Below are 20,377 nucleotides of genomic sequence, written 5' to 3' on the forward strand. Positions count from 1 at the left end.
ACCTTGAATGGGCTCATCGCTGAGCCAACGGATCGCGCACCGGACGGGGCGCCGTGCACAGCTTTGATGAGCCGCTCTCCTCCTCGCGGGCCTCTGGCTTCTTGCCCGACCTTGGTGAGATACGTCGGGCCGCCGAAACAAATGGCGCGATCACGACCGGTCACAGAGCATCCAACCTTGACTGGCTTTCAAACGCCTACTTCAAACAGGCGACATGCTCCTACTTTGGAAATGCCTCTCGAAGTGCGGCAAACGCAGCACGTGACTCGAGCGCCATCTGATGACAGCTTTTGCGAATTACATGCTCCCCCTTTGGCATGTCAATCTGCAGATGGCAGAAATCTTTCTCACGTGGCTCGAGCGCCATCTCATGGTAGCTTTTGCGAATTACATGCTCCCCTTTTGCCATGTCAATCTGCAGATGGCAGAAATCTTTCTCACGTGGCTCGAGCGCCATCTCATGGTAGCTTTTGCGAATTACATGCTTTGGCATATGACTCTGCAGATGGCAGAGATCTTTCTCCCGTGGCTCGAGCGCCATCTGGCGGCTGCTCTCACGACCATCCCACACCCACTCTGGCAAATGGAACTACCGATGAGCCAACTGACTTCAATGCTCCTGCTGAGGCCCGAAGGATTGCTGCCGGCGTGGGATCCACCCGCGAGGCGCGATCTTCTCGCCCGGCCGGAACTATACCTGCCGGGTCTGCCGGCCTAGCACAGGCCTTCATTCCGCTCACAGTCGCGGGCGTTGTTGCGCAAGCTCTGATTGATACGGGATCCACGGACAGTTTTATTGATCAGCGACTCGTGCATCAACATGGGTGGCCGGTTCTCGGGACAACCCGCCGGATCTTTATGGCTTCTCAGGGACTTCGGTTGAGCACTAAAGGGGCGTGTCGATTGAAACTTGTGATAAATGGCCGCACGTTCCCGGACGTGTATCTCATGGTATTACCGGCCTTATGCGCTGACGTTCTGTTAGGACTTGATTTCCTTAAGCGGCATGGTCATTTGGAAATAGACTTCGGTGGGCCGGACACGCTCGCTGTGTGTGCCCTCGCTCAAATGGACATGGAGCCACTCTCACTGTTCCCCAACCTGACCACTGATTGTACCCCTGTAGCCATCAAATCGCGGCGCTACTCTCGCGCGGACGCGCAATTCATTGCGGAAGAAACGGCCCTGCTCTTGAAGGACGGTATCATAGAACACAGTAGGTCACCGTGGCGGGCTCAAGTCTTAGTGGTGCGGAGTGAGGCCCACCGCAGGCGAATGGTAATCGACTATTCGCAAACGATTAATCGTTTTACACAACTGGACGCCTACCCATTACCGGGGATGGACGCCCTAGTACGCCAGGTGGCCCTGTATTCCGTTTATAGCACACTCGATCTACGTAGTGCGTATCATCAAGTCCCCATCTCTAGGGCCGATCGCATCTTTACAGCCTTTGAATCGGGTCAGCGGTTGTACCAGTTCACGAGACTTCCCTTTGGGGTAACGAACGGCGTCGCTTGTTTTCAGAGAGCTATGGATGACCTCATTGCAAAGGAGCATTTGACCGATGTCTTTGTCTATCTGGACAATCTTACGGTTTGTGGGCATGACCAGGCGCATCACGACGCTAATCTAAAACGCTTCCTCGAGGTCGCGTGGAAATATCGCTTAACCATGAATGCGGCGAAGTGTCAATACTCTCTACGCACGGTAGACCTTTTGGGGTACACCGTGACCCATCGCTCCGTCTCTCCGGATAAGGAGCGTCTGCGCCCTTTGCTCGATATGGCTCCGCCTAGCGATCGGGCTTCGCTGAAACGCGCCCTGGGGCTGTTCGCCCACTACTCAAAGTGGGTGCAAAATTTCTCCGCTAAGCTCCGCCCCCTCGTGGCCTGCGACACTTTCCCCTTGGGCCCGGCCGCCCTGGCGGCCTTCGAGGGCCTTAAAGTCGACATTGCTGGCGCCGCTGTCGCAACGATTGACGAGAGTGCCTCTTTCGTTTTGGAGAGTGATGCCTCGGATCATGCGATAGCGGCGACTCTCTCCCAAGGAGGCCGCCCTGTGGCTTTCTTCTCGCGGACTCTCACCTCCGCCGAGCGGAGGCATTCGTCTGTCGAAAAGGAAGCGTACGCGATCGTCGAATCAATTCGGCGATGGCGTTCGTACCTGCTTGGGCGGAGATTCCAAATCATCACGGACCAACAGAGTGTTGCGTTTATGTACGACACCTTACATGCTCAGCGCATTAAGAATGAGAAAATCACCCGTTGGCGTATTGAACTCGCCGACTTCTGCTACACCATCAAATACCGCCCGGGGAAGGATAACCTGGTCGCTGATGCCTTATCAAGGCCGGCCACTTGCGCGGGGATCGTATCTTTGGAGGGGCTGCGCACTTTGCACAGCACTATGTGTCATCCCGGGGTAACGCGCTTCGCGCACTTTGTGCGCGCGGGCAATCTGCCGTACTCGATGGAGGACATCCGCCGCATCTGCCGTGATTGCGCCATCTGTGCGGAACTCAAACCGCGTTTTTATAGCCCCCCCCTCTGGGGACACTCGTTAGGGCTACTAGACCGTGGGAGCGCTTGGCGATGGACTTCAAAGGGCCGCTGCCAATGTCGAGCAACTCTCGCTATCTGCTCACTATCGTCGATGAGTATTCCCGATTCCCCTTTGCTTACACGTGCGGGGATATGTCGGCTGCCACGGTTATTCGGTGCCTGCAGAATTTGTTTTCTATGTTCGGGTATCCGGCCTACGTGCATACCGATCGGGGTGCGGTGTTCCTGTCCCAGGAAGTGAGGGGCTACTTGCTCCAACATAACGTCGCTTCGAGCTACACCACCCCGTACCGGCCCCAAGCTAATGGACAGATCGAACGCTTTAATGGGATTATATGGCGGGCCGTCATGCTAAGCCTCCGGACCCTCGGCCGAGGCCTCGATAAATGGGCGTGGTCGCTGCCTGCCGCTCTAAACTCGATCCGGGGGCTCCTATGTACTGCCACCAACCAGACTCCTCACGAACGACTGTTCCACCACCCTCGTAGCTCCGGCAGTATCCAGTCTTTACCCAGCTGGCTCGCTGAACCGGGGCCCGCCTATCTCAAACGAGCGGTTCGCACTAGCAAGTACGACCCCCTTGTTGACAAGGTGCAGGTCCTCCAGGCTAATCCCGAGCATGCCCGCGTGTTAACGGCGGATGGCCGCGAGTCTACTGTCTCTATGGCCTCTATCGAAGCTTCCCCTATGGAGCTACCGCTGTTACTCCCGTCGTCCCCCGCCCCTGTGCCCGACGGCGCGGGGGCGCCCCCTCCGACTCCAACCTCCGGCGGCTATTCCGACGCGGGGGACTCCGGGCTAGGGGACGCCGTGCCCGGTAGTTTCCGAACACGAACTGGCCGGGAGGTTCGCCGCCCCGACCGCTACGGGTGGACCGACTGACGTGGATTGACGTAACCCTTTGGTTTATTGCTGATGCTTGCTTGCAGACTGCCGAGCGGTAGTATAGTTTTAACGACGGGGAGAATGTAGTGAAATTATACCAAGGTGAACCCAGGGGTGCTCGCTACGGAAGGGGCTGTCTATAAGACCCGCGGCCAGCCGGGGCGTGCGGACACTTCGGCGGGACTCCCTGTGACATTATCCTGTAGTCTAACGGTATGTACGCCCCTAATGCTGCGCTGACGATGCGCTGTGCTAACCATTTGTTATATGGTAACTTCCATTGTTGTTCTTGAAGTGCTCTGATTTAATGCCTATTGCTGCGTGTATTGTTACAGAATGTATCAACGATCTGAATGATATTAAAGCCTACGCAGAGGTAAAGTCGTGTCTGTGTTTGATTTTCACGACATTGTATTTGTGGTGTAAATCTTCACGGGCATCCACCGAATCTTATTATAATAGAGCAAACATATATGGTGGAGTTTGTTTGTACGTCTATTTGTGACCAAAACATCCTCTTCTTCTTCAAATAAATTTAACACCCAAAACACAATCCGTGAACTCTTAATTACCTGCTGTTGGAATATACCTTTTGACACTTTAGACTGCTGAGACCCCTCAGACTTTTGACGACCCTTTAAGTCCCCCCACGACCCTTAAGACCACCAAGACCCCTGAAGACCCAAAATACCTTTAAAGACGACAAAGAGGAAGACCGAAAATACCACGAAGACCCTTAAAGACATGAATATCCAAAATACTCTTAAAGACCCAAAGGACCCAAAAGACCCTGAAGACCCAAAATACCCCGGAGACCCAAAACACCTAAAACAACCGAAAGACCGAAAAGATCCTGAAGATCTAAAATACCGCAAAGATCCTTAAAGACTCAGAGGAATCAAAAGACGCTTAAGATCCAAAAGCCCCTGAAGACCCAAAAGACCCCAAAGACACCAAAGACACCAAAGACCCTTAAACAACCGAAAGATCCCAAAGGCCCAAAATACCACAAATACCGAAAAGACCCTCAAATACCAAGAAGACCCAAAAGACTCCGAAGACCCTTAAATACCCTGAAGACCCAAAACACTGCACGTGAAAAAGCTGAATGCCTCAACTCTGTGTTTGCCTCAAAATCTTGTCTCTGTAATCTCTCTCCCAATCTTTTTACCATCTAAATCTCTGTACCTCTCTGTTCCTCAAAATCTCTCTGTACCTACCTTCCCCAGGCATACGCAGCTGCTCCTGGACTCTGTGTCCTTTTCTTCTAAGTCTCTGTCAATCCTCGACTCTGATTCTGCAACTGGACCTGACGGCATCAGCCCACGGGTCCTAAAATCCTGTTCTTCCGCTCTTTCACTCCCTCTCTCTGTTCTCTTCACCCTCTCTTTTGCTCAAGGTCATCTGCCATCTGCTTGGAAATCAGCCAACATCACCGCTTTGCACAAAAAGGTGCAAAAACAGATCCTAGCAACTACAGACCAATCAGCCTTCTCCCAATTATTATCAGCAAAGTCATGGAATCCATCATTGCTTCGGATATCAAATCCTTCCTCTTCTCCAATGGCTTGATCTCTGATCATCAATTTGGATTCAGACCAGGTCATTCTACTCTGGATATGTTGCTTCTGCTGTCTCAACAATGGATGGAGGTCCTCAATGCCAAACAGGAAATCAGAGCTGTCTCACTTGACATATCACGTGCCTTCGATACGGTCTGGCACCCCGCTCTGCTCACCAAACTCTCCTCCTATGGTATCCATGGAAATCTCCACGCATGGCTTGCTGACTTCCTTTCCGGTCGCAGTCAACTCGTGGCCCTGAATGGATTTCTCTCATCTGCATCTCCATCAAAGGCCTCAAGCTTTTGGGTCTCACTATCTGCCATGAACTTTCCTGGGAAAACCACACTTCCAAGCTGGCCTCCAAAGCCAACCGCCGACTGAGAATCTTCCGTCATATAAAGTCCTTCCTTAGCACACCTGAACTCCTATCCACCTATAAGGCCTTTGATGGAGGACTGCTCTCCACCCCGGGGTGGCTGTCCGACCTCACACCTTGCTCTGTTTGACGTCGTGGAAACCAAGGCCTTCAAAATCATTGGAATCTCCCACTATTTGGAGTCTATGGGGCTATCATTTTCCCATCACCGACAGATCGCTTGCCTCTCTTGGCTTTTACCGCCTCCTTTCTGGTCTTGCACCCTCTTCCCTCCCCAACAGGTATCTGCAGGGCACACGCGGTCCACCATCAACCCCCTTCTGGTGAAACGTTCTTAATCCAGGATCACTGCTCACCTCTTCACATTCATTCCTCATTTTCCCCACCTGTGTAATCAACTTCCACATTCTCTTCAATGTCATTCTTCCCTCCAGGTCTTCAAGGCAGCTGTTCACCACCATCATGTCAGATTTCCCCCAATCTAAAACCTTGATTTTTTTCTGCCCTTGTGTACCCACACCACCTCATGAAAATCGATATTTGGCCAAATTGCTAATCCTCTCACCTGTTAGACTTTCTCTTTACCTGAAACTGCTCGACTGACTTGAGATTCCACCACCTTTTGTGAGCTTTCACTTGAGACCCAAGAACTTTGCTTGGAGTTGCTTTTCTAATCAGGTTAATTAAGTCTTTCTTTAATTATAAACGGAATTTCTTAATTGATTAACTAGAGATTTGTTGTGAAATTTTATGATTAACACAATTCCGGACATTTGTAATTACATCCTGTTGGGTTGTTGTTCATAAAATGTCGCAGAAATTCACAAAGAATGAAGCAACACATTTGATTCGCTATAATATATCAAGCATGCACGGTTGGCTTACCTGTTTCACCCTTTGGCCCAGGTGGTCCTTGCAGTTGAACTGAAGAAGAGAGATGACGTCAAAGATAAACACCTACGTTACCACCACTTAATATCGATACATCGTAAAGATGAAAACATCAAAATGACAAATTAAACGGAACATTCGTACACGAAAGGCTGTCTGTCTCACCTCGTGTATTGCTGGTAGTGGTAGACAACTGTTTCTGAACTTCCTTGGTGACAATATCTGGAATGCCGCCGATATCCCGGGCACGCTCGGAGCCTGTGACTTCGCTTGTAAGTTTTGCTTCGGCCTCTCGTCTTAAACCCATGGCGCTGCCATCATGCCCGTGGTAGGTCTCCAATTGATTCACGCGCTTCTTCAGAGAGCTCACGTCATTTGCTTAGAGATTTGGAAAAAGGGGGAAACATGAATCAGACAATAGTTATGACTAAAATGATAAATGATACCATAGTTAGTGTTGGATGTGGTGGCAGAGCAATCATAGCTTACCTAGAGAAAACAGGCCTGCAAGTAGGCCCAACAAGAAGAGCCAAGTGAGAAGCAGCGCAAGCAGGTAGGTCCACCAATTGCACCAGGAACAGCAGGACCCACATGGGCCCTTTGACTTGCTCTTTCCTGCACCCCCCCAGCCGGCTGTCCCAGTGCCTCCACCACCCCAACCAGATGTCCCGGGGCCTCCACCACCCCAGCCAGGTGTCCCGGGGCCTCCACCACCCCAGCCTGCCGTCCCAGTTCCTCCACCATTCCAGCCAGGTGTCCCAGTGCCTCCACCACCCCAACCAGGTGTCCCAGGGCCATTGTCCAAGGCATCAACCCTGTTCAACTCCACTGACCTCGTTTCTAAGGGACAGCCATTTATTTATTTTGGTTAATATTTCTTTCCTGTTCACACAACTACATCAAGCTTCCGTTTCTTCACGATGACCTCGTAACTCATCCTTAGCTTTATCAATGAAATCAGGGGGTCGTGATTAGGATCTCTTTTTGTGCATATCGACCTAAGAATTAATGAGAACATGAGTGTTTGCAGAGAATGTGTCACACCAAGGTGTGATCCATGAAAAACACTTCCACTCACCAACAGATGCGGCCTTGTCCTTCACTACTGTGGATGTGTCTGCAAATGACATCAAGCCTCCTTAGTTGAATGTACACATGCACATGGAGGAACATCAAACACAATCTGAAGCTTCATACCCAGGAGTTTTGTCAGTGTAAGATCTTTGTGAGCCCATGTTCTCTTGAAGTGAAAAAACACTCAAATCCATGATTCATTCCTCACTCCCACAAAATTATTTTCCCATTTATCAAGACTAATGGAAAAGCTGAAAAACTTCGTGTCATATTTTCTCTTTGTCAAAACACTGCTCTGTGGAACATACGTGATGTCACTTGTGTGTGCGTGCTCCATGATTGGCTGTAAAACCCACATGTGACGTCACAAACGTTTTGACCAACCACAGACAGGGCTGCCCGTTTAGTCATGACATTGTAAACGAACATACCTACCCGGCCCGTTGTGCTACGGCCTCGACCCGACTCGGCTCGGCTTTCCTTCGTGAAACATAATGTTTCCCTTTATTCCGATATCTGAAGAAAACGTATATATTCTGCACTACATCTCAACACTGATATTAAAACAAGACCGATAGTCTAACAGCGGCCTAGCCGGGCTTGTTTGATACTTTAGTTGAAGAGGATAGTATGACCTGGGTGGAGATACTAGTTAGTAAATAATACAGGTATTAAATTATTTTGAAGTACTTTAAGACTCTAAGCTGTCTGTCACCATGGAAACGGAGAGATTACATCATTACATTGAGACACAATATGGTTTATTCTATATTTTGTTCAGTTAGTCAACACCATCAAAGTGACCTCATCACCATCCCGACACACACCACTGTGTGTGTTACGGAATGAGGTGTGTTACAGCGGCCGGAGTGCAAATCCCGCCACCAACCTCCTGGAGAGAGGACCCGGTACCCTGGTATTCATTTTGCCCACCTGGGAAGGATGACCGGCTGAGTCAACCCCATCTGGTGTTACTTCAACAGCTTACCAGGATTCGAACTCAGGACCCTAGGATCCCAAGACCTCCACCCTAACAGTTAAGCCAACTATATATGATCTGGGGTGCACCCCCCCCCCCCCCCCCATCATATATCATCACCCTGCTGTCATAATTTCAGTTCCCTCCAATCATCAAATGTGATAATTTGCCCCAACCAGGTATATGACGTAATATATGAACGTTCCCTGAAGGGTGTTGAAAGAAACATAACTGGCAAAGCCAAATGGCATTACATTCTACCTTTCAGAAGCGGAATAGTGGGTATAAAACTCACCCAATATGTATGCGTGAGGGACATACAGTACATACAGACGGAGAGACAAACGCTGTAAACACAGGAACCAAACATCTACACCGTAAAAATCGTTTGTTTAATCACGAATCTGCCAGTTCTAATAGCCTCTTTGCGAGTCTGAAGAACAGGAAGAAGCACTTAATGTATGGCTTATTCACACACCAGTTTGAACGGAAACATTTATTATTGTATGACAGTTGGAACCATTTAGAAGCACACGGAACGAGCATACAAAATTATATATACAGTAGTGATGTTTTGCAAAGCAGTAGAAAAATAAATAAAACTACACAGAAGTAAAACCCTACCACAAACAACAACAACCACAGCCATGATAACAATCGAGTGTTATAAAAGATCCATATTTTCACGTGTTTTACTTCATGCGTTTCACGTGTTTGTTTGTGTTTCACACTGAATGAACCATCAAAACGTAAAGGTAGTAAAGGTAAAGGTGGAGCATGCAGATTGTGATACACGACAGGTTCAACGATATGTCCGGCCTGAACGGCATAGAAATCAAAATGGCGGTGTGAGTAGTCAGCCGTAGTATCGCCGTAATGACATCACATCAACCCGGTCTTGTGACCAGATCCTCAGCTCTGATTGGTGTACATTTGAGGGGACATACATACATACATCCTTTTTCGAAGCTGTCTATGCGCTCACGCTTTCGAAGTTAAGTAATTTTTCACAATTGTGTTTTTGTCGAAACTGTATTTATCTTTCGGTGTGTGTACCTATAGTGTGTCCTTAGTAAGATTCTCGTTGTTAATTTTTCATACCTGTACACAAAATCGTCGGTTAATTAGTGTCGCGTCTTTTGAGGCCAAGTAGGCTACCATGTCCTACCTTGAGGCTTTGTTTTTCTCTCAGCGGTCCGTCGATTGTGCTGCAATTACTTTCGTTCTCTGTTTTTGCCCCAGTCTTTTCACCCCATACTTCCTTGTTTAAAATCTCTACTAAAAAAAAAAAAACAAACACAAAAAAATATTTTCCTTCTGTGTTCGAATTCGTTGTTCTTATTCGTTTATTCGTTGTTCTTATTTGTTCGTTCGTTCTTCGATCACGTGTTTCACCCCCATTTCCATTTTCCATTTCCCCAGATAGTTTTCACTGCTCAATTTTAAAATGTTTAAACATTCCCCTGAAGTACTGTATTCTGTCATATATAACACCTTTTTCTTCTTCTTCTATAAAAGGATGCTTCGACTTGCTCACCATATCTATTCATTCCAAAAAAATATTCCATCTCTTGCAGTTCCTCTTTTCTACATTCCCGAAACTCTCCTGCACTCCACCCCTCCTCCAGCGTCCTCAAACGTATTTTTGACTCGAAGGTCACAAGAAACTCATTTTGCAATAAATGTTTGTTTTCCATTAATCGTACACTTTCTAAAATCCAATCTCACCCCTCCCCTGCAAATCTTCCCCATCACCCGTCCCCTCCAAAACTTCCCCATCACTCCTCCCCTCCAAAACTTCCCCATCACCCCTCCCCTCCAAATCTACCCCCTTGCCCCTCCCCTCCAAATCTTCCCCATCACCCATCTCTTTCAAATCTTCCCCCTTTCCCCTCCCCTCCAAATCTTCCCATTCACCCATCCCTTTCAAATCTTCCCCTTTGCCCCTCCCCTCCAAATCCTTCGCATCACCCATCCCTTTCAAATCTCCCCCATTTACCCTTCCCTCCTAAACTCCCCCCACACCCCTAACCTCCAAGACTCTCCCTCGCCCTCCCCTCCTAGACTCCCCTCTCACCCCTCCTCCTCAAAGCATCCTCCCCGCTTCTTCCCCCTTCCAACTTTCACCTTCATCTCCCCCAACCTTCTGCCTCGCTCTTCCCCCTCCTCAAATAACACCTCACTGTGCCTCACCCAATCACCATCGAACCTTTTGTCCGCCCCATCCTTCCCTTTCGCCAAGCTATTCTGAAATCTCTGACACACCTTCAACAGCTCTCCCTACCTCTTCCTCCTCTTCCACATCTTACCCTACCGCTCCACCCCCCCCCCCCCTGTTCTGTATCCGATGGTCCCCCTTCCTCTTCATTAACGGTACGGACCTCAAACATCCGGGACCTTCGCTCAAACTTGACTGATCTCTCCGTACAGGTTGCTTCTGTCAAACCAGACGTGATCTGCTCAACAGAAACTTTCCTCCTTCATGATGTCTCCGATTCCTTGGTATCTCTCCCAGGTTACTCCCTCCTCCAGTATGATAGACCTGAGCCTCGTCCTGGAGGTGGGGCTGCTATCTTTATTTAAAAAACTCTCTTCCTCACTCGCCCTGCACTGCCCTCTCTCCGCCTCACCCCCAGCAATACCTCTGGCTACGGCTTCCCCTTCGCTCCCACCTTTTGTTCATATGTGTATTGTACCGTCCACCGAAAAGTGATGACTCCATCAAAATCTCGCTGTCTGATAATATGGACCAACTTCTATCTACCCATCCCAACTCTCTCTTCCTCATATGTGGTGATTTCAATTGTCACCATGCCAGTTGGCTGGGTGTGGGTACCTCTCTCACCAGCCATGGCTCCTCAGCAAAGGACTTCTGCGACTCACTGGGACTGACACAATCTGTCAATTTCCCGACCCGGATCTCAGTCAACGGGGCATCTTCTCTTCTGGACTTGGTTATGACTAACTTCCCTGAAAATGTCTGCTGCTCTTCTTCTGTTCCAATCGGCTCATCTGATCATGTGCTTGTGAAAGTGGACATCTCTCAGACCATTCTCAGAGAGCCTCCTCAGCGTCGACGAGTCTGGCATTTCACTCAGGCCAACTGGCACGGTCTTCAAGCAGCCATCAATCATCTCGACTGGTCTCCCATCTCTACCGCCTCTGACGTCAACTCATCCTGGGAATTCTTCCAAAGTAAATTGCTCGCTCTCATGCACAGTTTTATCCCATCTCGTCTTCAGTTGTCATACCCTTCCTCCCGTCCATGGTACACGGAATCTTATGGTGAGGCTGTTGCCCAGAAACAACTTGCCTTCGTCTCCTGGAAAACAAGTCCAATGGAAGGAAATCTCATTTCCTTTCACAAAGCCCGAAACAAGTGTGTGTCCACCCTCAGGAGAGCCAGGAAACAATATCTCTCCGTTCTCAAGACCGAACTCTCTTATCTGTCTCCCTCTTCCAAATCCTGGTGGCGTCTGGTCAAATCTGTTTCTGGTGTTTGTTCCCCCTCCATCCCCTCCCTCACCTCAAACGGCTACACAGCTGACTCCGCACATGAAAAAGCTGAATGCCTCAACTCTGTGTTTGCCTCTAAATCTTGTGTCCCAAACCCATCCCTCTCTGTACCCACCGTACCCAGTCATACCCAGCTGCTCCTGGACTCTGTGTCCTTTCCTCCTGACAAGGTGGAAAAGTTTCTGTCAACCCTCGACTCTGATTCTGCAACTGGACTTGATGGCATCACCCCACGGGTCCTAAAATCCTGTTCTTCCGCCCTTTCACTCACTCTCTCTGTACTCTTCACCCTCTCTTTTGCTCAAGGTCATCTGCCATCTGCTTGGAAATCAGCCAACATCACCGCCTTGCACAAAAAGGTGCAAAAACAGATCCTAGCAACTACAGACCAATCAGCCTTCTCCCAATTATCAGCAATGTCATGGAATCCATCATTGCTTCGGATATGAAATCTTTCCTCTTCTCCAATGGCTTGATCTCTGATCATCAATTTGGTTTCAGACCAGGTCACTCGACTCTGGACATGCTGCTTCTGCGTTCTCAACAATGGATGGAGGTCCTCAATGCCAAACAGGAAATCAGAGCTGTCTCCCTTGACATATCACGTGCCTTCGATACGGTCTGGCACCCCGCTCTGCTCACCAAACCCTCCTCCTTTGGTATCCATGGAAATCTCCATGCATGAATGGCGGACTTCCTCTCTAGTCATAGTCAACGCGTGGCCCTGAATGGGTTTCTCTCATCTCCTCTTCCTGTTCAGGCTGGAGTTCCCCAAGGCAGTGTTCTGGGCCCTTTGCTTTTTCTGGTCTTCATCAATGATCTCTCCGACTCTCTTGAAAATCCTCTCTATCTCTTTGCTGATGACTCCACTCTCTGCCGCTCCATTCCTCATCCCTCAGATCAGCAGTCTGCAGCCTCCTCACTCTCTGCAGACCTGGACAAAATCAAAGACTGGGCAAACAAGTGGAACATGTCTTTCAATCCTGACAAATCTCACACTCTTACGACGTCTCTCCGAAAAGACTGACTGGACAACCCTCCCATCCACTTTCTGAATAATCCTCTCCAGGAAGTTCTGTCACTCAAGCTTTTGGGTCTCACTATCTGCCATGATCTTTCCTGGGAAAACCACATTTCAAATCTGGCCTCCAAAGCCAGTCACTGACTGGGCGTCCTCCGTCGTGAGAAGTCCTTCCTTGGCACACCTGAGCTCCTCACCACATACAAGGCTTTCATCCATAGCTCAATGGAATACTGCTCTCCCCTCTGGGCTGGTGCTCCTGCCTCACACCTAGCTCGTCTTCATGCTGTTGAAACCAAAGCGTTCAGAATCATTGGAATCTCCCGCGATGAAGCTAACTCCGAGGGCCTTTCACTCACTCACCGCAGGCAGGTAGGTGGTCTTTCCGTCTTCTACCGACTCCTCTCCGGCCTTGCCCCCCATTCCCCCCCCCCCCAGCTCTCTCTGGGCTCTGTCCCCCAAATATTCCTACAGGTCGCACAAGATCTGCCTGCAACCCTCTTATGGTTAAACTGCCAAAATCAAGCCTCTCTGCTCACCTTCACTCCTTCAATTCCTCTTTTCTCCCGCCTCTAGTACAAACTCCCTCACTCTCTTCAATCCCACTCCTCCCTCCAGGTCTTTAAAACAGCTGTTCACCACCATCTCTTATCTTCCCCCATCCAAAACCTTGTTTTCTACCCCCGCTAATTTCACCCCAAATCTACTTTTTTGAAATACCAACTTCTTTCCTGGAAGTCCTTGGTGTCCTTGTGTTTTATACTTCTCCCACCTCCCCCTTCCCACGCCTCCTCCCCCCAAGCCCTCTCCCTCCCACACATCTCCCGATGTCCCTGCTGTCAAATGTTGTGTTTGTGTGCTTCCCATTCTCTCCCCATCTTGTCTACCGCTCCCTCTTTTTATATATTTTGTTTGTCTGTTTGATTTGTTTGTGTGATAAATCTTTCACGAGCTTTCACGAGCCTCGATTCTGTATACAAAAAAACAAACAACAACAAAAAAAACACATACATATGGACAGACAAACACTGTTCAAGACAGCTTTGCCCTATGGGCTACACCATAAAAAAATAACTTGTTGATAAAAATCGATCTTTATCGGGTAAAAGGCCAATAGTTTATTTTCACATGACATAGCAATGATTCTTTCCACTGGGGTGCAAATCTATCCGACATGATCCCAACAAATTCCTGAGACCATCCCCATGCACCTAAAATGGCGTGAGACCCCGCACGACCAGATGCTGATAAATGAAGTATCATGCCCTGACTAAACCCAAGCTGTCCCGATACTTCATTTATCGAATTTGTTACTCAAATATCAATTTTTTTTCATGAGGATATACAAAATGGAAAAATTCCATAATAATCGGATCGAGTAATTCTCAGTTTTCTTTGAATTGCACTTTTATTTAACTTCCAAATCCCTTAAGTGTTCCGTTGTCGAAACCTTCAGAGCAGTAAATGAAAACATCTCTTATTATTTCCAATGATGTCTTTCTTATTATTATTCATGCCCTCATCCCACAACATTCTTTGTTTCATTACGCTGAAGACCAACTCAATTCTGATCTCCCTTTGTGAGAAAAGAAAATGACCCTAGCCAGTTATGTGAGAGTGAAGCATTCTCATTCGGTACTCTTTACACAAAGCCAGGAAAGTTCATCTGGGAAAGCCGGTGCATCCTTGCACAAACCCGGGAATGTTCATCCGGGAAAGTCGGTACATCCTCACACAAACCCGGGAAAGTTCATCTGGGAAATCTGGTGCTCCTTACCCAAAGCTGGGAAAGTTCAGCTGGAAAAGCCGGGAATCTTTACACAAAGCCAGGAAAGTTTTTACAAGAAAGCCAATACTCTACACAAAGCCGGCAAAGTTCATCCAAGAAAACCTTTACTCTTTACACAAAGCCAGGAAAGTTCATCTGGGAAAGCCGGTACATCCTTACACAAACCCGGGAAAGTTCATCCGGAAAAGCCGGTACATCCTTACACAAACCCAGAAAAGTTCATCTGGGAAAGACAGTGCTTTTTACACAAAGCCGGAAAAGTTCATCTGGGAAAGCCGGTACATCCTTACACAAACCCGGGAAAGTTCATCCGGGAAAGACGGTACTCTTTACACAAAGCCGGGAAAGTTCATCTGGGAAAGCTGATACTCTTTACACAAAACTAGGAAAGTTCATCCAGGAAAGCCAGTACTCTTTACACAAATCTGGGAAAGTTTATCCGGGGAGGCAGTACTCTTTACACAAATCCGGGAAAGTTTATCTGGGAAAGGCAGTACTCTTTACACAAATCCGGGAAAGTTTATCCGGGAAAGCTGGTACTCTTTACACAAAGCCGAAAAAGTTCATCCGGGAAAGCTGGTACTCTTTACACAAAGCCGAAAAAGTTCATCCGGGAAAGCCGGTACATCCTTACACAAAGCCGGGAAAGTTAATCCGGGAAAGCCGGTACTTTCCAATGAGCACAGACTTGCATGGGGTATTGTTGTGTGTACCTTATCATACAGGTAAAAGAGTTCCCTTTAATACACATCAAATGGTGGGTGACCTGAGAAGCGCAAGTCACCATGTTCCTGGCCTTTAACGCAGGTAAATGGATCTCATCTCAACCGGTTTGCTGTTTCTGCGTGAGCAGTACAAAGGTAAGTAATCCTTGCTGTACTTACCCAAGGTATTTCCAGGTGTATGAACCACCAATATGTCTTTCTTCTGAATGCCGTCATTGACGTGCGTCTCTGCGAAAGACAGAAAAAAGAGAAGTATGGAATCATACTCCACCTCATGGAAAAACCATGAAAAATGCCAGGTATATAGTTAGGCCAACGCCTAGGACAATAAGGTTTCAAATGATATGCATATAGAATCGCGATTAAGGGAAATCTCACAACTACTGACCTTTCCTGTCACCTTTGGAGTACATTACTTTCACATCATCACTAATCTTTGTCATCTCACCGATGCTCCCTCGATCTGCAACACACATGACAGAAGTCCACCTAGCAAAGAAAGCCCCTTCGTTTAAACTTGACGTGACTTCAGCGTCATTTTTAAAAACTGGTACATCAGTGATTCTTGTCATGATCAGGTTGGAAAATTCCTCTTCAATGGATTTTATTAATCATAATCACTATTGTGGAAGTCTCCGAAGGGACTCCCAGCTGGTATTGAGATATCATGGTATTGTTACCTTTGTGGGGGTAAGGATACCTTAGTCCAGGTAGATTTGCATAAATTAGCATGCTCCTTTTGTTGCGATGAAGAAGAAGAACCACCATGTAATAAGTAGGGATCCAGTAGACCGTGTGTCGTGTTTGTGTACCTTCGTCACCATTACGAGGAGGGGGTATTTTAATTAGCTCAGGGATTATGGGTAATTTATCCCCTGTATGTCGTTACCTCTGTAATTTATTTCCTATGTCCATTTTTGGCACCACACCATAGACACTTAGCCACACCACACAATCGACACCCTAATTGAGCTAACTAATTAAAAAGCCACCGGAAATCATGCATGAAGCACTAGTGCTAATTACCCCGACTTTGGAAGCACATAGGACAAAAGATCCGTGAGGCCACGCCCAGAAGGGCAGTGATTGGTCGGGGTTTTGATTGGCACAAGCCCGGTGAAAGATGGGACTTGCTGATAGGAGCAGGGAAGGACTGGTAGGAAGTGACTTACTGATTGGCGAAGCACCCCAGATGACGTCAGAGCCTGGGTGATAAAATAACGACCTAGTGGACATTTTCTCTCTTCTCCTTGGCTCCTCGATCTGACCGACATTTCCCTCTCGTGCGCCTTGTCGTTCTGAAGAACCTTGTCGTTGCGAACGGTCGCGATTCCCTCTTGCACTTTTTCTCGCCTGGACCTCGTACGAACGGTGGCATTATTCTCTCGGGCTCAAGGGAGCAATCGTGAACAGCCATGTTTGGAGATCTTGCTGGCGGTCGTGAGGAGGAAGAGCCGCGGCTTTCCAAGCAAGAGCGACGGGTGGACGACCGCTGCTGGCTCGCTGCAGCGCAACGAGGCCCGGAGTGAGCGTGACACACAGCGAGGCCTGGGTTCCCTTCCACGCGCTGCGTGCCAACGAACGTGCGGTTCCGCAAAGGCCCCGGACGATTTGCACAATTACTGACGAGACCCCACCAGCGATCAGAGTTGAGCGCACACAAACGCTATTTATTTTCCAGTTATTTTACCTTCGTCTGTTTTCGGGTCTGTCGTGGGGACGTCCCAATTTAGGAATTTAGTTTACCGCGCATTTTCTTTGCACCGGCATTTATTTAAATAAACGTGTTATTTTTGTACATTTTAAATCCGTTTTCGTTTGAATTATTTTTTTCAGGTGTGGAGACGTCGAGTGGAAGCCGTTCAGGTAAGGCTCCGTTTCTCCCCTATAGTTTCCTTATAGTTTCTCCCCCTCCCTCTTGCTTCCCCACGCATATTCTCCACCATTTGAACTAAACGCCTTGGAGTAACAGCTTGTTTCGTCATCCGTGCTACCCGAAGGTGTTCACCAAGGGTAGTCATGCGACAATATTATTTGTTAAGAGTAGGCGAATTATCGCTGGCATTCTGAACTGAATTTTGAAAGGTACTGTTCAAATTCTTATAGAGGCAATGGCAACCCATTTAGTGTAACCATTCAGTAACTGTGTTAATAACTATGTTGCTTTGTAAATTAAGTAAGTAGATGTGTCATGGTAATTCTTATACATGATGTTATAAATATTGAATACATCATAATATATAGGAATGAGCTTTACTTAAATGGTGATGGAAGATGTAGAGTGAGATGTGCATGGAAGAAGTTTCGGGAATTGAGTGACGTGCTGATGAGGAGGGGAGTGTCGTTGAAGCTGAAGGGAAAGGTGTATGCTGCATGTGTGAGAAGTGTTATGATTTATGGGAGCGAGACATGGGTAATGAACGTAGAGCAGCAACGAAGGCTGGAAAGGGTGGAAATGCGAATGGTTCGGTGGATGTGCGGAGTATCGTTGAGAGAAAGGAAGACAAATGATGAATTGCGAAAGATGATAGGAATAGAGCCTGTGATGGATGCTGTGAAGAGGAACAGGTTGAGATGGTTTGGTCATGTGTTGAGGAAGGATGAAAGTGACTGGTTGAGAAGAGTGATGGAAATGAATGTAGAAGGAAGTAGAGGACGGGGAAGACCGAGAAAGACTTGGCTAAAGATGGTGGAAGAAGAAATGCGGGCAAGGGGGTTAACAAGGAGAGATGCAGAAAATAGGGCAAGATGGAGAAGATTGTTATGGGGACCGCAAGGCTAACCCCCGCTCTAGCAGGGAAAATGGCGTTAAAATGCATGTTGTTGTTGTTATGTATGATCTATATGATGTTATAATATTACATGCTATAGAATACAATGGTTTAGAAGTATGTTTTATACATGTATATACTACAAAGTATTTCAATGTAAGTCACTTTGTCGGCTGGCGACGAACTGTCTGGAGAATTGATTAAGTATGCAAAGTCCATTTGCATTAGGACAATGTTTATCTTCCTCCAAGCTTGAAGTCGTTGTACTATTTCTTGTAGTTTGTCTTGGGACAATATATGTTTTAAATCGAGTTCAGGGGAATTTGAAGCCAAAACTCACGAACCTTGTTGGGGCCACAGTTTCGGAAGGGTTGCCTTTGTAATGGATAAAACATCGACAGTGCATTCAGAAAGTATTCAGACCCCTTCACTTTTTTCACATTTTGTTATGTTGCAGCCTGATGCTGAAATCGTTTAAATTCATTTTTTCCCTCATCAATCTGCACTCAATACCCCATAATGACAAAGAGAAAACAGGATTTTAGAAAGTTTTGCAAATTTATTGAAAAGAAAAAACTGAAATATCACATTGACATAAGTATTCACACCCTTTGCTATGACACTTGAAATTTAGCTCAGGTGCCTCCCATTTCTCTTGATCATCTTTGAGATGTTTCTACACCTTGATTGGAGTCTACTTGTGGTAAATTAAATTGATTGGACATGATTTGGAAAGGCACACACCTGTCTATATAAGGTCTCACAGCTGACAATGCATATCAGAGCAAAAACCAAGCCATGAGGTCGAAGGAACTGCCTGCAGAGCTCAGAGACAGGATTGTGTCGAGGAAACCAAACTTGGAGCCAAATCAAATCTTGGTTTCATCAGACCACATAATCTTGTTTCTCACAGTCTGAGAGTCCTTTAGGTGCTTGTTTGCAAACTCCAAGCGGCTTTCATGTGTCTTTCACTGAGGAGAGGCTTCCGTCTAGCCACTCTGCCATAAAGCCCAGATCGGTGGAGTGTTGCAGTGATGGTTGTCCTTCTGGAAGTTTCTCCCATCTCCACACAGGATCTCTGGAGCTCAGCCAGAGTGACCATCGGGTTCTTGGTCACCTCTCTTACCAAGGCCCTCCTGCCCCGGTTGCACAGTTTGGCCGGGCGGCCCCAGCTCTAGGAAGAGTCCTGGTTGTTCCAAACTTCTTCCATTTAATAATTATGGAGGCCACTGTGCTCTTGGGAACCTTCAATGCAGCAGAAACTTTTTGTAGGCTTCCCCAGATCTGTGCCTCGACACAATCCTGTCTCTGAGCTCTGCAGGCAGTTCCTTCGACCTCATGGCTTGGTTTTTGGCTCTGATATGCATTGTCAGCTGTGAGACCTTATATAGACAGGTGTGTGCCTTTCCAAATCATGTCCACTCAATTGAATTTACCACAGGTGGACTCCAATCAAGGTGTAGAAACATCTCAAAAATGATCAAGAGAAATGGGAGGCACCTGAGCTAAATTTCAAGTGTCATAGCAAAGGGTATGAATACTTATGTCAATGTGATATTTCAGTTTATAATTTTAAATAAATCTGCAAAACTTTCTAAAATCCTGTTTTCTCTTTGTCATTATGGGGAATTGAGTGCAGATTGATGAGGGAAAAAATGAATTTAAACGATTTCAGCACAAGGCTGCAACATAACAAAATATGAAAAAAGTGAAGGGGTCTGAATACTTTCTGAATGCACTGCACATGTCTCTCCCTCGCAGCGCTGTGTAAATACCAGCTTGGAGGATGGTGAAGGAAATGCCTTCATCCATTACGAAGCAGACGTTAATAGCGCCACGGCTTCCTAATTTAAAAGGTGTTTCTTGTTGACCTCTTGGTGAAAGAATGTCCGACTCAGCGCTGTCTGACCAGAGATCTGCATAATGAATGCCCCTCCACCCTTCAAAAATCAGTACATAATTCTGAAGGATCAAGAGTAAATTAGAATTGCCTTCATACGATGAGAGCGTGTGCAGCAGTTTCGACGTGATCACGTATCTATTCTTTTTTTTGATGCTGTTCCTCATAAACGAATAAATTGTGCTTTTTGAACTTAAAATCGAAGTGCTTATTCTTCCATACTATTATTATTCACTACTAGCCGAAACCCGTGGAACATCCACGGAAGGGAGGATGTGGTGTATGGATAGAGTGTACCATTTTGGATGGCATAGGGGAACG

General features: G+C 47.3%; 1 protein-coding gene across 1 annotated transcript in view; it reads right to left on the reverse strand.

Annotated features, from left to right (window-relative positions):
• The window catches only part of COL17A1 (collagen type XVII alpha 1 chain), a 261,339-nt gene that overhangs the window by 121,283 nt on the left and 119,679 nt on the right, over positions 1-20,377 (reverse strand). The window contains exons 16-21 of the mRNA XM_068111347.2: positions 15,774-15,848; positions 15,545-15,613; positions 7,360-7,398; positions 6,771-7,121; positions 6,447-6,659; positions 6,276-6,314 (exon numbers count right to left, since the gene is read on the reverse strand). Of these exons, the coding sequence (XP_067967448.2) occupies positions 6,276-6,314; positions 6,447-6,659; positions 6,771-7,121; positions 7,360-7,398; positions 15,545-15,613; positions 15,774-15,848 (786 nt within the window). The remainder of the gene's footprint in view (positions 1-6,275; positions 6,315-6,446; positions 6,660-6,770; positions 7,122-7,359; positions 7,399-15,544; positions 15,614-15,773; positions 15,849-20,377) is intronic.

This window comes from Myxine glutinosa, chromosome 3 (assembly GCF_964187855.1).
Source record: "Myxine glutinosa chromosome 3, kmMyxGlut1.1, whole genome shotgun sequence".
NCBI lineage: Eukaryota > Metazoa > Chordata > Myxini > Myxiniformes > Myxinidae > Myxine > Myxine glutinosa.